General features: G+C 38.2%; 1 protein-coding gene across 8 annotated transcripts in view; it reads right to left on the bottom strand.

Annotated features, from left to right (window-relative positions):
- The window catches only part of MARCHF7 (membrane associated ring-CH-type finger 7), a 50265-nt gene that overhangs the window by 20553 nt on the left and 13429 nt on the right, over positions 1 to 16283 (bottom strand). For all 8 annotated transcript variants that reach the window (XR_008682092.2, XR_008682093.2, XR_016035657.1 and 5 more), the window contains exons 2-3: positions 10122 to 10286; positions 1218 to 1407 (exon numbers count right to left, since the gene is read on the bottom strand). Coding sequence is in view for 4 of the 8 variants with exons in the window: in XM_088829657.1 (XP_088685783.1) it covers positions 1218 to 1407; positions 10122 to 10274 (343 nt within the window). In the remaining 4 variants the exon portion in view is untranslated. The remainder of the gene's footprint in view (positions 1 to 1217; positions 1408 to 10121; positions 10287 to 16283) is intronic.

Below are 16283 nucleotides of genomic sequence, written 5' to 3'. Positions count from 1 at the left end.
ATCCACTAATGAACTAATCACTCATAAAATTATCTCCTACTCAAACACGTTCTTCTCTAATACTAAAATCTACCATTTAGAATGCCAATGTCTCAGTCACTCCCTAAAATACCTGAATACACAATATACACATGATACAAAAATGATTACAGCAAAAGTGATGAGAACAGCCAAAATCAAAGCCATCTTGAAAAGAAAGAGGTTATACTGTAAGTTACATTATTTTGTTGGAACTATTATTGCTGCCATACTTTGTTCATCCTTATGCTAAGAATTAACGTATCATTCCAATTATAATCTAAATTTTGTTAGATATAATTTCATTTAAAAAGAAATTAAAAATTAAGTCTCAAAACTTATCCCCCTTTACTGTTTATCTTGAAATTCTGGGTTTTCCTCTCCTAGTCCTAAACTCCTTAAATAATTTCCCTTCAGGGAAAAGGCCCGGGGTTAATATTATGCCTTCACAGAGCAGAAGAGAACAACAGCATCACTACATAACGATATCTGTCTACAAAGTTAAGGTCAGTCAGCTCTTAACCATCACATTACTCTTAATATCTTTCATATGGCCAGTGTCTTTCTCATGGCGGTCCTATCTAACAAAATAGAAAGGAATCACTTATGCTAATTCAATTATTTTATGCCTAAATCTTTCATACCAGAGTGATTCAGTGATTTGTCCAATGTCACACAATTAGAAGACTAGAATCACAGCTTTCCAACTCATTGTACAAAACTCCTAGTAGAATACCACCATTTTTCAACTAAAGAATTTCTACATTTTCTTAAAATAAGTGTCATATAGCACAATGTGTATTATTTACAAATACGCTAAGGAAACATTTTAAACATGTTATTTGTAAATCTGGCTTTCCCAGTAACAATTTAAAACTTTATCTACTATAATAATGAGCAGAAGACAGGTCAGTTTCACAAACTTTGTTACTATAACGTATCAGCTATTCTAACTAAATAAAATCTGTTAATATCCCATTTCTGTAAGAAATTTTTACCAAATTTAGAACAAAAATCCAAGATGAAGAGTTAATTTTAGTTCCAGCACTAACCTAAGGGAAGATTTTGGAAGCTCCACTCTTATTTCTGACCCAGTCTCACATGCAATCTACTTGCTTAAAACAGAACAGCTTGGGAAAAGGGCTTTTTGTCCAAAATACATAAACAGTGACTAGTATGTACATAAATTTAATTATTACCTGATACTGCATTTAAACCATGGCCAACACTTCTTCCAGTTGAGGTAGATGTACAGTTTGTACAAGAAAGTTTAGGTCTTTTTGAATCATGATCCCGTTGCTGGTTTTGTGATCTTGAGTGTGCTCCCTGAGTTATCTCAGACTCACTATACCATGTAGGTTGAAATGGTGATGCAGCTGCTGATGCAGACTGTAAGTTAAAATGAAATTTTACAAAGGAAAAAAACACTTGCAATTTTTAAATATTAAGCTGAAACATTAAATTTAATCTACAGTGTTCTAATAAATTGCCGAGGATCACTCATTCTTCACCAAGCACAAATTTGGTTACCATGTAGGTTCTACTGTCTTCTACCACTTGTCCCTTTACATGGTAACTTATTTTGCTAGACAGTCCATTTGATTTAGGTATGTCTTCTTTGTAACTGAATATATACACTAGACTAGGAAACACTGAAGAATAAAAATTTATATGTAATTATTTTATTCACCAGGTTTAACATTAACCCATTGAGGAACCTTGTTTCTTCCTCTTATAGGTAGACAGAACACCAAGAAAGGCACTAAGTGATTTGTGAGTACTCTACTGTAAGAATAAGATTTTCAAGTAATCAAAAACACATCTGGATCTTGTGCCCATTCTCAGGAATAGTCACACAGCACTGCTGCTGCTGCTAAGTCACTTCAGTCATGTCTGACTCTGTGCGACCCCATAGATGGCAACCCACCAGACTCCCCCATCCCTGGGATTCTCCAGGCAAGTACACTGGAATAGGTTGCCATTTCCTTCTCCAATGCGTGAAAGTGAAGTCGCTCAGTCGTGTCCTAGCGACCCCATGGACTGCAGCCTACCAGGCTCCTCCATTCATGGGATTTTCCAGGCAAGAGTACTGGACTGGGGATCCACTGCCTTCTCCACATACAACACTATACATGGTACTAACAATAACAAAAAAACTAAATTACGGAATTTCTTCATCAGAGAAACAGCTAAAATTATGAATTTTAGAACTCTTAGCTCAAAGTTTTCTCTTTAAACATACAATTACATGTACAACAGAGTGAAATAACACAAAAATTACAATGAACAAATACACATATACACAGAGAGAAAGGCCACAGAAGAAAGTTAAAAATGGAATGTTACCATGGGCCTTAAGTTCAGTCTATGTTAACATAATATTCAAACATAAGTACCCAAACAATGTGTTCAGTTATAGAGTACAGATAAACAAACAAATAGTTATGATATGAGTAAGTACTATAATAGGAAATATGTTGAAAGTTCTACAGAAAAGAAAACATTTAACTATGTCTACGGAAAGGGGAGAACTAGTAGAAGGCGGTAACTGGAGTTCACTGAATAGGCAAATGAGGAAGGAGATTATAGGCAGATAACACAAAAAGATAAAAAGATGTCTTAACTATTCTACCATGGGAATTCTTCCAAAGCATCACTACTTACTTGATCTTCTATTATCTTTCAATTATGGGAAGCATACTGCATGTATACAGGAAACTATTAGTCGACAGTAACTCCACAGAATAAACCATGCACATATACGGAAAAGCATAAGATACAAAGCTGAAAAAGTACTAACAGGCATCAGGATTATTCTAACTCTTACTCAGAGAATATTTTATTAATTAAATGTAGGACTCCTTAGCTTAGCACAAACTTGGTCTCACAAGCCTTCCAAGTTGTCCATAGAGACCCAATCAATGAACTGAATAGCACATGAGATTAAATTCATTAAATATTTCAAAATAAAACCATGTTACGAGCCACCATCATTTACCAGGGACCTAATCCTGCAGGCCAATGATTTTAAGACCTCTGAATTTCAAAGATCAAAAATATTTTTCAAGTTGTAATTTAAAATTTAGAAAGAACTTCTATTTCTGACCCGTAAATCTAAAATAGCAAGTATCACCTAACTTCATCCCCAATCTTTTTAAGTGGGCATTTTATCTGCTCCTAAAACATGAACACACCGGGTATAGCAAACATCCTTTTCTGATAACACAAGAGACAACTCTATACAAGGACATCATCAAATGGTCAATATCAAAATCAGACTAATTATATTCTTTGTGGCCAAAGATGGAGAAGTTCTGTACAGTAGCAAAAACAAGACCTGGAACAGACTGGCTCAGATCATCAGATCCTTACTGCAAAATTCAGACTTAAATAAAGTAGGGAAAACCACTAGGCCAAGCCCATTCAGACATGACCTAAGTCAAATGCCTTATTATACAGTAGAGGTGACGAATAGATTCAAGGGATTATATCTGGTAGACAGAGGGCCTGAAGAACTATGTACAGAGGTTTGTAACACTGTACAGGACACAGTGACCAAATCAATCCCAAAAGAAATGAAAAGCAAGGCAAAGTGGTTGTCTGAGGAGGCTTTACAAATAGCTGAAGGTTCAAATTTCTCTACAACACTGTCAACTCTTTAGGATTGTCTCACTTGTTTTATTTTACCCATTCTAGTGGGTATGAAGTGTTGTCTCATTAAGAGTGTTCATTTCCATTTCTTAATGGCTAATGATGATGAACATCTATTCATGTGTTCACTGGCCATTTATACATCTTCCGAAAAATGTCTGTTTAGTTGATTTGCTCATTTTAAACTGAGTTGTTTTTTTGTTACAACCTAAAAAGTTATAACCAACCTAGATAGCATATTAAAAAGCAGAGACATTACTGTGCCAACAAAGGTCCGTCTAATCAAGGCTATGGTTTTTCCAGTGGTCATGTAAAGATGTGAGAATTGGACATGTGAGAATTCTCATGCTGTGCTCTGCATATAAGGAAGCTGAGCACTGAAGAATTGATGCTTTTGAACTGTGGTGCTGGAGAAGACGCTTGAGAGTCCGTTGGACTGCAAGGAGATCCAACCAGTCCATCCTAAAGGAGATCAGTCCTGGTGTTCATTGGAAGGACTGATGCTAAAGCTGAAACTCCAATATTTTGGACACCTCATGTGACGAGTTGACTCACTGGAAAAGATGCTGGGAAGGATTGGGGGTGGAAGGAGAAGGGGACAACAGAGAATGAGATGGCTGGATGGCATCACCGACTCGATGGACGTGAGTTTGAGTGAACTCCGGGAGTTGGTGATGGACAGGGAGGCCTGGTGTGCTGTGATTCATGGGGTCGCAAAGGGTCAGTCACGACTGAGCAACTGAAGTGAACTGAAGAGTTCTTTATTTAGTCTGGTTACAAGTTCCTTGTCATAAGGCATATGGTTCACAAATAATTTCTCCTATTTTGGAAGTTGTGTTTTCACACTCTTCACGGCATTGCTATGGGCTTCCCTAGTAGCTCAGCTGGTAAAGAATCCACCTGCAATGCAGAACTCGGTTAGACTTCTGGGTCAGGATGGTCCTCTGGAGAAGGGATAGGCTACCCGTCCAGTACTCTTGGGCTTCCCTAGTGGCTCAGACAGTAAAGAATCTGCCTGCAATGTGGGAGACCTGGGTTCGATCCCTGAGTTGGGAAGATGCCCTGGAGGACATGGCAACCCACTGCAGCATTCTTGTCTGGAGAATCCCCATGGACCAAGGAGCCTGGCGGGCTGTAGTCCACGGGGTCGCAAACAGAGCTGAGGGACTAAGCATATGGATATATGGCATTTCAGTTTAGTCACTCAGTCGTGTCTGCGTCTCTGCAATCCCATGAACCATAGCAACCAGGACTCCCTGTCCATCACCAACTTCTGGAGTCCACCCAAACTCATGCCCATTGAGTCAGTGATGCCATCCAACCATCTCATCCTCTGTCGTTCCCTTCTCCTCCTGCCCTTAATCTTTCCCAGCATCAGGGTCTTTTCCAATGAGTCAGCTCTTCGCATCAGGTAGCCAAAGTACTGGAGTTTCAACTTCAACATCAGTCCTTCCAATGAACACCCAGGACTGATCTCCTTTAGGATGGACTGGTTGGATCTCCTTGCAGTCCAAGGGACTCTCAAAGGTCTTCTCCAACACCACAGTTCAAAAGCATCAAATTCTTCAGTGATCAGCTTTCTTCACAGTCCAACTCTCACATCCATACATGACCACTGGAAAACCATAGACTTGACTAGACGGATCTTTGTTGGCAAAGTAATGTCTCTGCTTTTTAATATGCTGTCTAGGTTTGTCAAACCTTTACTGTCAAGGACTAAGCATCTTTTAATTTCATGGCTGCAATCACCATCTGCAATGATTTTGGAGTACAAGAAAATAAAGTCTGACACTGTTTCCCCATCTATTTCCCATGAAGTGATGGGACCGGATGCCATGATCTTAGCTTTCTGAATGTTGAATTTTAAGCCAACTTTTTCACTCTCCTCTTTCACTTTCATCAAGAGGCTCTTTAGTTCTTCTTCACTTTCTGCCATAAGGGTGATGTCATCTGCATATCTGAGGTTATTGATATTTCTCCTGGCAATCTTGATTCCAGTTTGTGCTTCCTCCAGCCCAGCACTTCTCATGATGTACCCTGCATATAAGATAAATAAGCAGGGTGACAATATACAGTGTTGATGTACTCCTTTACCTATTTGGAGCCAGTCTGTTGTTCTATGTCCAGTTCTAACTCTTGCTTCCTGACGTGCATATAGGTTTCTCAAGAGGCAGGTCAGGTGGTCTGGGATTCCCATCTCTTTCAGAATTTTCCACAGTTTATTGTGATCCACACAGTCAAAGGCTTTGGCATAGTCAATAAAACAGATGTTTTTCTGGAAATCTCTTGCTTTTTTGATGATCCAGCAGATGTTGACAATTTGATCTCTGGTTCCTCTGCCTTTTCTAAATCCAGCTTGAACATCTGGAAGTTCACGGTTCACGTATTGCTGAAGCCTGGCTTGGAGAATTTTGAGTATTACTTTTCTAGCATGTGACATGACTGCAACTGTGTGGTAGTTTGAGCATTCTCTGGCATTTCCTTTCTTTGGGATTGGAATGAAAACTGACCTTTTCCAGTCCTGTGGCCACTGCTGAGTTTTCCAAATTTGCTGGCATACTGAGTGTAGCACTTTCACAGCATCATCTTTCAGGATTTGAAATAGCTCAATTGGAATTCCATGACCTCAACTAGCTTTGTTCGTAGTGATGCTTCCTAAGGTCCACTTGACTTCACATTCCAGGAAGTCTGATTCTAGGTATGTGATCACCCCATCGTGATTATCTGGGTCGTAAAGATCTTTTTGTACAGTTCCTCTGTGTATTCTTGCCACCTCTTCTTAATATCTTCTGCTTCTGTTAGGTCCATACTATTTCTGTCCTTTATGGAGGCCACCTTTTCATGAAATGTTTGCATGAAACATTTTTGCCCATCTTTGCATGGAATATTGCATTTCTTGACTCACTAAAGTTTTTAATCTGTTATGTCCAATTGATTTTTTTGCAATCATTACCTCAAGAGACAAAGAACATTTATATGAAATTAAGAAGTAGATGATGAGCGTGAAAAGACAACTTACAGAATGGGAGAAATTATTTGTGAATACACTAAAAATCACTTAATCGTACACTTTAAATGGGAAAGTCGTATGCTATCTGATTTATATCTCAATAAAACTATTATTTAATGAATGTTATCTACCAGACAATGCTTAATCATGAGAAACAATGTAATGCAGAGTAATGAAAGCGCAATTCAGAATAAAATGCTCTTCCTTGGTTCCTCATTTCCATGAATCAATACCTTATCTGAGATGACTAACAGTTCCTTCCTTGAAATTTTTCTATATCACAAGCAACAACTAAAAATTTTGACCTCTTCTTTCGTCACTGACCATTTCCCCTTTTAGACTAAACTGCCAAGCACTGCTTCGTTTTCAAGATGAATAGTTTATAGATTTGATTGTGTTTCCTTGTGTTCTCTCTGACACCCAAACAAAGGCCCAAGATTAACTGTAGAATACTGCAAGGGCTTACAAATCTAACAGTTAACTCTGACCCACTCTCAGTATTTTATCTGTATTTTCTTGATTGCATTTAAAACTACTTTCATTTTCTTATCTCACTGTGCGTTATGTATGTATGTATTTCCTTGGAAACTGTGTACCAGATAAACAAATCAAAACAAACAAAAAAAGGTTAATGAAAATTGGTTATTTTAAGTGTTGAAAATATATACTATGCAAAATATGCCATAGTACCGAGCTTTGTAACAGTTAACATATAAACTAAAAAACTATGTAAAAACTAACCTAGAACTTCCATAAAAGCCTCTTTTATTATTTCATACTAAAAATGCAATCTCTCCACAAAGCAAAAAGTGGGATTAGAGGTTGCTTAAATTAAATTACAGAAAAATAAATAAAAGTAATAAAAATAATTACATATTCACAGAATACTTCCAAATTTTAACTTTTAACCATCATGTAAATTAAATTTTCTTTCCCAAAACATACAAAATTCTACTTACTGTTACCACAGAGGTAAGATGATCATAGTTTTGCATCATTCAAACTGCAATAAAAATTTAAACATGGAGCAGCAAAAATATCAGTAAGGTTAATAACAGAGACAGCCCAGCTTAAAAATGGACAAGAACCAAAAGATATTTAGAAAATCAATTGTTTGGAACTTAGAACCTACATTTCCCAAAGACACAATGCCATCCAGAAGTCTTAGATTCTTCAGCTCAGGCACACTGTATACTAATTGTGTGGCTGGGAGAAACCACGTATTTATCCAGATTGCAGATCTTTATTTATGAAATGACACAAGCATCTGTCCTTGTGTATTTAAGATTAAAAATGAAAAATGTTCTGCAATATGTCAAACACTGTACAAAGAAGGTATTTTCACATCATTTGATCCATACATAAATGATCTACTATGCCCTGTCACCTGACCCTCCTTTCTGAAGCTTCAGGTTCACTAAGTGCAGTAAAGAAGGAGTGTGTTATGTTGCACAGTTTTGAGTCAGAAAATACCAATAATTAACCAAAAAAGTTCCCTTTGATAGTCCAAGGTCTCTCATTCATTAAATACACATCTGTTGAAAAATCATGTGATATATAATCTGATATTATAATACTGTCCCCTAAGGATATTCATCATCCATTTAAACCAATGGCAAAGTCAGGAAATGCTAACAGCAGCAACAACAATCATTATAACCAGTTAACATTTGAACTCTTACTAGGTTCCAAGCACTGTTGTTTTAAGTGCTTTACATGTAGTACTTTTTTCAATTAAAACAGTAACTGTATGAGAAAATCACCATTATCATTTCACATAAGAGGAAACAGAAAACTACTTTACTCAGAACACAGGAATTTCAGTTTCTAAATAAAAACTAAAACAGCAAAGCAATCTGGAAACGTTCCTATAACACACTGGGAAAAAAAGACTGAAAGCCACTTAAATAACTGAAAAATATTAAGGAAAACCCCAAATTCACAAAACTGATTAATCTTATTGAGTCAATAAAACATTTTTTTTTTAATGTTTGCATTTAACTCCCACAATGAAAATTTAGACTTTCGGAATAATCTATGACATTAGTTAGGAATAAGCTGAAAATTCTGGAAAAAGTATTTTAAAAGGATGTGAATAAATTTTCTAAATATATTCAAGACTTTTAGTCTCATTTTACAGTCTGTGTTCTTCACTAATCATGAAAAACCGGACACAGATCAGCAGACAAAATTTCCTCAAGCCTGTATTAAAAAACCCCCAATTCGGCGCTCTTAATAAGTCACAATGAGGGACTTCCCCAGTGGTCCAGTTGTTAAGAATCCACCTTGCAATGCAGGGGGTGTGAGTTCAATCCCTGGTCAGGGAACAAAGATCCCACATGCTGTGGAGCAACTAAGCCCACTAGCCACAACTACTGAGCTCGTGTACCACAACTAGAGAATCTGTGCGCCACAAGATCCCACACCTGCATGTCACAACTAAGACCTGACACAACCAAATAAATAAATATTAAAAAAAAAAAGTCACAACCATTTAACCTACATTTCCAGCAGAATGAAAAACATGTGATTCTGGCAAGAATACTCTTGCCTAGCAACAGAGTAAAACAAATACATTGTCAAAACAACATTTAAAATAAGTCTAAATAAACAGTACATACAACATTAGCAAGCTGGCAGTAGATATGGGCATTTCAGAGAAATTACCTTATTTTATTTGTATAAAATGCTTATTACTATGCAGAAATGCTTCTAAGTGACTTCTGTTTATATATAAATATTAAGACATAAATAAATATTTCCACTAAAGGATTCTCTTTAGAGTCAGTTACCAAAACATCAGACTTTTGCAAATTCTATGTGACTGAATCAGGTTTTCAGTCAATAATGCAATAAAATGTGATAGACAGACAAGATAAACTGAATTAAACTTACAATCCATGACTCTTGAAATTTATACCATTTTAGACTACAACCATTGTTACACTAATAAGCTATTAAAAAAAAATGCTATTAGTCTTAATGAAAATTAGCTACATAAAAGGAACTTATGTCACATTATGCAAATTACGAATCAATCAACTCATTACTAACCATAAAAAGCCCGTAATTCATATAAAAGAATGTTAGTGATATATCTTCATCAAAGAACAGCCTGTTAATTTAAATTGATACTTAAATGTTTTTAGGTTAATAGGTTTGCAAGTCTTTGGAAAAGTATGAACATTTTATATATGATCACATTCTTTATAAAAATTTCCTAAGTCCAAAAAGTTTGAAAAACATCAAGCTTTTGCTACTCAGTGTGGAACAGTCCATCAGTGGGCAGGAATATATTAATATTTTGATTACAAGATGCCTCAGATCCAGTTGAGGTGTTAAAAACACACTCTACTACTTTTCTAAAATCCAGAAAATAATATGGCTCCAAGGACTTTGAAAATCAGACTGTATGTACACATATTTCAAACTAAGATGTTACCTGATATTCAGAATCCAGTCTAAAGGAAGAGTCCCTTGAGTGATAGGTATCATTTAAACCACTTCCTCTGCTTCCAGACATCAATCTAGCACTTAAAGAGCTAGTGGGTTGAACAGAAATTCTTCTTGGAATCCTTGAAGGTTTAGACTCCATTCTTAAGGTTTCCTGTGAAATGCAAATTTTGATTACTTGCCTTTGGGAAAACACTCAAACATTTGATTCTTAGTCCTCTCCTCTCCTTAAAGATCAGTTCAAAATCAAGAATTAACCATGCAAATCTGGTATGGTAAACTGTGAGACTATCATCTCTCCTACAAGGCAGAGAGGTCTGAAGTTCATCAAAGGTTCCCTACTGTACACAAAATGATCAGTTCAGTTCAGTTCAGTCGCTCAGTCGTGTCCGACTCTCCGCGACCCCATGAATCACAGCACGCCAGGCCTCCCTGTCCATCACCAACTCCCGGAGTACACTCAAACTCATGTCCACAGAGTCGGTGATGCCATCCAGCCATCTCATTCTCGGTCGTCCCCTTCTCCTCCCGCCCCCAACCTTTCCCAGCTTCAGAGTCTTTTCCAGTGAGTCAACTCGTCGCATGAGGTGGCCAAAGTATTGCAGTTTCAGCTTTAGCATCAGTCCCTCCAATGAACACCCAGGATTGATCTCCTTTAGAATGGACTGGTTGGATCTCCTTGCAGTATAAGGGACTCTCAAGAGTCTTCTCCAACACCACAGTTCAAAAGCATCAATTCTTCGGCGATCAGCTTTCTTCACAGTCCAACTCTCACATCCATACATGACCACGGGAAAAACCATTGCCTTGACTAGACGGACCTTTGTTGGCAAAGTAATGTCTCTGCTTTTTAATATACTATCAAGGTTGGTCATAACTTTCCTTCCAAGGAGTAAGCGTCTTTTAATTTCATGGCTGCAATCAGCATCTGCAGTGATTTTGGAGCCCAAAAAAATAAAGTCTGACACTGTTTCCACTGTTTTTCCATCTATTTCCCATGAAGTGATGGGACCAGATGCCATGATCTTTGTTTTCTGAATGTTGAGCTTCAAGCCAACCTTTTCACTCTCCTCTTTCACTTTCATCAAGAGGCTTTTGAGTTCCTCTTCACTTTCTGCCATAAGGGTAGTGTCATCTGCATATCTGAGGTTATTGATATTTCTCCTTATTGCCAAATTCAGACTCAAATTGAAGAAAGTAGGGAAAACCACTAGACCATTCAGATATGACCTCAATCAAATCCCTTATGATTATACAGTGGAAGTGAGAAATAGATTTAAGGGACTAGATCTGATTGATAGAGTGCCTGATGAACTCTGGACGGAGGTTCGTGACATTGTACAGGAGACAGGGACCAAGACCATCCCCATGGAAAAGAAATGCAAAAGAGCGAAATGGCTGTCTGAGGAGGCCTTACAAATAGCTGTGAAAAGAAGAGAGGCGAAAAGCAAAGGAGAAAAGGAAAGATATAAGCATGTGAATGCAGAGTTCCACAGAATAGCAAGGAGAGATAAGAAAGTCTTCCTTAGTGATCAATGCAAAGAAATAGAGGAAAAAAACAGAATAGGAAAAACAAGAGATCTCTTCAAGAAAATTAGATTCCAAGGGAACATTTCATGCAAAGATGGGCTCGATAAAGGACAGAAATGGTATGGACCTAACAGAAGCAGAAGATATTAAGAAGAGGTGGCAGGAATACACAGAAGAACTGTACAAAAAAGATCTTCACGACCAAGATAGTCACGATAACGTGATCACTGACCTAGAGCCAGACATCTTGGAATGTGAAGTCAAGTGGGCCTTAGAAAGCATCACTACTAGCAAAGCTAGTGGAGGTGATGGAATTCCAGTTGAGCTATTTCAAGTCTTGAAAGATGATGCTGTGAAAGTGCTGCACTCAATATGCCAGCAGATTTGGAAAACTCAGCGCTGGCCACAGGACTGGAAGAGGTCAGTCTTCATTCCAGTCCCAAAGAAAGGCAATGCCAAAGAATGCTCAAACTACCGCACAATTGCACTCATCTCACATGCTAGTCAAGTCATGCTCAAAATTCTCCAAGCCAGGCTTCAGCAGTATGTAAACCGTGAACTCCCAGATGTTCAAGCAGGTTTTAGAAAAGGCAGAGGCACCAGAGATCAAATTGCCAACATCCGCTGGATCATGGAGAAAGCAAGAGAGTTCCAGAAAAACATCTATTTCTGCTTCATTGACTATGCCAAAGCCTTTGACTGTGTGGATCACAATAAACTGTGGAACATTCTGAAAGAGATGGGAATCCCAGACCACCTGACCTGCCTCTTGAGAAACGTGTATGCAGTTCAGGAAGCAACAGTTAGAACTGGACATGGAACAACAGACTGGTTCCAAGTAGGAAAAGGTGTACGTCAAGGTTGTATATTGTCACCTTGCTTATTTAACTTATATGCAGAGTACATCATGAGGAACGCTGGGCTGGAAGAAGCACACAAAATGATACACCATGATAAAACTGGTGATGCAAAACCTGTTTGTTCTTTCCAAAGCCTGAACTCTTTCCTTACTCAATTTTATCTCTCTATAAAATCCCACAGGAATTAGCCCTTGACTCTTGCTGCTTCTGTTTAGTTCAATTTAGTCGCTCAGTCGTGTCTGAGTCTCTGTGACCCCATGAATCGCAGCAGCCAGGTGCCCCCGACCATCACCAACTCCTGGAGTCCACCCAAACCCATGTCCATTGAGTCAGTGATGCCATCCAACCATCTCATTCTCTGTCATCCCCTTCTCTTCCTGCCCTCAATCTTTCCCAGCATCAGGGTCTTTCCAAATGAGTCAGCTTTTCGCATCAGTTAGCCAAAATACTGGAGTTTCAGCTTCAACATCAGTCCTTCCAATGAACAACAGGATTGATCTCCTTTAAGATGGACTGGTTGGATCTCCTTGCAGTCCAAGGGACTCTCAAGAGTCTTCTCCAACACCACAGTTCAAAAGCATTGATTCTTCAGTGCTCAGCTTTCTTCACAGTCCAACTCTCACATCCATACATGACCACTGGAAAAACCACAGCCTTGACTAGACGGACCTTTGTTGGGAAAGTAATGTCTCTGCTTTTCTATATGCTGTCTAGGTTGGTCATAACTTTCCTTCCAACGAGTAGACGCCTTTTAATTTCATGGCTGCAGTCACCATCTGCAGTGATTTTGGAGCTCAAAAAAATTAAGTCAGTCACTGTTTCCCCATCTATTTGCATGAAGAGATGGGACCGGATGCCATGATCTTAGTTTTCTGAATGTTGAGCTTTAAGCCAACTTTTTCACTCTCCTCTTTCACTTTCATCAAGAGGCTCTTTAGTTCTTCTTCACTTTCTGCCATAAGGGTTGGTATCATCTGCATATCCGAGGTTATTGATATTTCTCCTGGCAATCTTGATTCCAGTTTGTGCTTCCTCCAGCCCAGCATTTATTATGATGTACTCTGCATATAAGTTCAACAAGCAGGGTGACAATATACAGTGTTGATGTACTCCTTGACCTATTTGGAGCCAGTCTGTTATTCTATGTCCAGCTCTAACTGTTGCTTCCTGCATACAGGTTTCTCAAGAGGCAGGTCAGGTGGTCTGGTATTCCCATCTCTTTCAGAATTTTCCACAGTTTATTGTGATCCACACAGTCAAAGGCTTTGGCATAGTCAATGAAGCAGAAATGGATGTTTTTCTGGAACTCTCTTGCTTTTTTGATGATTCAGCAGATGTTGGCAATTTGATCTCTCCTTCTTCTGCCTTTTCTAAAACCAGCTTGAACATCTGGAAGTTCACGGTTCATGTATTGCTGAAGCCTGGCTTGGAGAATTTTGAGATTAGTGTTCAATAGTCATACTGTAAGCATGAGCTATACTGTAGTATCTGTACACTCTTTAACACAGTATGCTCTCACAGGACTTAGTACATGCCTGCAAAGTCTATAAATTCCCCATTCAATTACTGAGCAGAGCCTTGAAACAAGATCAAGTATGTTTCTACTTTGCATACTTTTATTAACACATCACACTACATGCTGTAATTTGTTTTCCTGTCTCCCCTTCTCAAAAGTGAGAAAAACCTAAGTTTTCTAGGCTAAACATTCCTCAACACATGCCAAAGGTCACCATTAGTTACATTTTATTTACCAACATTTGTTGGATCATCGAAAAAGCAAGAGTTCCAGAAAAACATCTACTTCTGCTTTGTTGACTATGCCAAAGCGTTTGACTGTGTGGATCACAACAAACTGTGGAAAATTTTTAGAGATGTGAATACCAGATCACCTGACCTGCCTCTTGAGAAATCTGTATGCAGGTCAAGAAGCAACAGTTAGAACTGGACATGGAAAAACAGACTGGTTCCAAATCAGGAAAGGAGTACGTCAAGGCTTATTATCTTGACATATTGTCACCCTGCTTATTTAACTTATATGCAGAGTACGTCATGAGAAACACTGGGCTGGAAGAAGCACAAGCTGGAATCAAGACTGCCGGGAGAAATATCAATCATCTCAGCTATGCAGATGACACCACCCTTATGGCAGACAGTGAAGAAGAACTAAAGAGTCTTTTGATGAAAAGTCAAAGAGGAGAGTGAAAAAGTTGGCTTAAAACTGAACATTCAGAAAACTAAGATCATGGCATCTGGTCCCATCACTTCATGGCAAATTGATGTGGAAACAATGGAAACAGTGTGCCTTAATTTTGGGGGGCTCCAAAATCACTGCAGATGGTGACTGCAGCCATGAAATTAAAAGACGCTTCCTTCTTGGAAGAAAAGCTATGACCAATCTAGACAGCATATTAAAAAGCAGAGACATTACTTTGTGAACAAAGGTCCATCTAGGCAAAGCTACAGTTTTTCCTGTAGTCATGTATGGATGTGAGAGTTGGGACTATAAAGAAAGCTGAGTGCCAAAAACTTGATGCTTTTGAACTGTGGTGTTGCAGAAGACTCTTGAGGGTCCCTTGGACTTCAAGGAGATAAACCAGTCAATCCTAAAGGAAATCAGTCCTGAATATTCATCGGAAAGACTGATGCTGAAGCTGCAATTCCAATACTTTGGCCACCTGATGGGAAGAATGGATTTCTTGAAAAAGACCCTGATGATGGGAAAGATTGACAGCAAGAAGAGAAAGGGACAACAAAGGATGAAATGGTTGGATGGCATCACCGACTCAATGGACATGAGTCTGAGCAAGCTCTGAGAGTTGGTGATGGACAGGGAAGTCTGGCCCTAGTTGGTGATGGACAGGGAAGTCTGGCGTGCTGCAGTCCATAGGGTCGCAAAGAGTTGGACACGAATGAGTAACTGAACTGAAATAAATGGATTTTTACAACATGTATTCTTTTTCTGTCTGGCTTCATTTGCTTAATACGATATATGAGAGATTAATTCATTCTGTGGTTTACGTAATATTCCACTGTATCATATACCCAATTTATTTCTCTTTTCTACTGTGGGTGAACACTGGATTGTTTCCAGTTTTAGGCTATCACAAATAAGTGCAACTATGAAAAACATTTTATGAAGTAAAAAAAATGCTTGTAAAGTTTTTCTTGGAAAAACATTTACAACGCACAGCCTCTGAACAACTGAGATGTCACCAGCCTTGAGAGTAAAATGAGAAGGGCAAAAGAAAGTAACAGTAAAAAGAAATCACAATAATGTCTTCAACTTGTCCCTGTTACCACTTTCAAGGACAAAAATCATTCCCTTATTTTTCTGGCAGTGGACTGAAATGAATGTGCTTTACTTGCCTGATATGCAGCCTAAATAGTTCTATCTGCTGTATTAAGACATTCAAATTAGACATTTAAGTTAAAAATACCTAATTCACTTTCAATTCATTAACTTATCAATGAAGTTTTAGATCAATCATATGGCTCTATCTTAAAAATTACTACAAAAGACTATCTGCCAAAAACATGGTATCAACCAATGACAGAAAAGAGGATGAACAGAGCTAAAACATCAACAAAACCAAAGGCCTATACTACAGTAGGAGATATACGACAAATGTGAAAAAGAAAAAAACACAAGCCCAGTATCAATTAGAATCATTCATCTAAGAATATCTAGTTGAGGAACCAGAGAAAAAGCTATACTTTGGAACATGATTAAATCAAAGATAGCTTATCAGAAAAGATCAGTT

Source organism: Moschus berezovskii, chromosome 2 (genome assembly GCF_049115385.1).
Source record: "Moschus berezovskii isolate FMDL1 chromosome 2, NW_MosBer_1.0, whole genome shotgun sequence".
Lineage (NCBI taxonomy): Eukaryota > Metazoa > Chordata > Mammalia > Artiodactyla > Moschidae > Moschus > Moschus berezovskii.
This window is presented reverse-complemented; position numbering and strand designations above follow the sequence as displayed.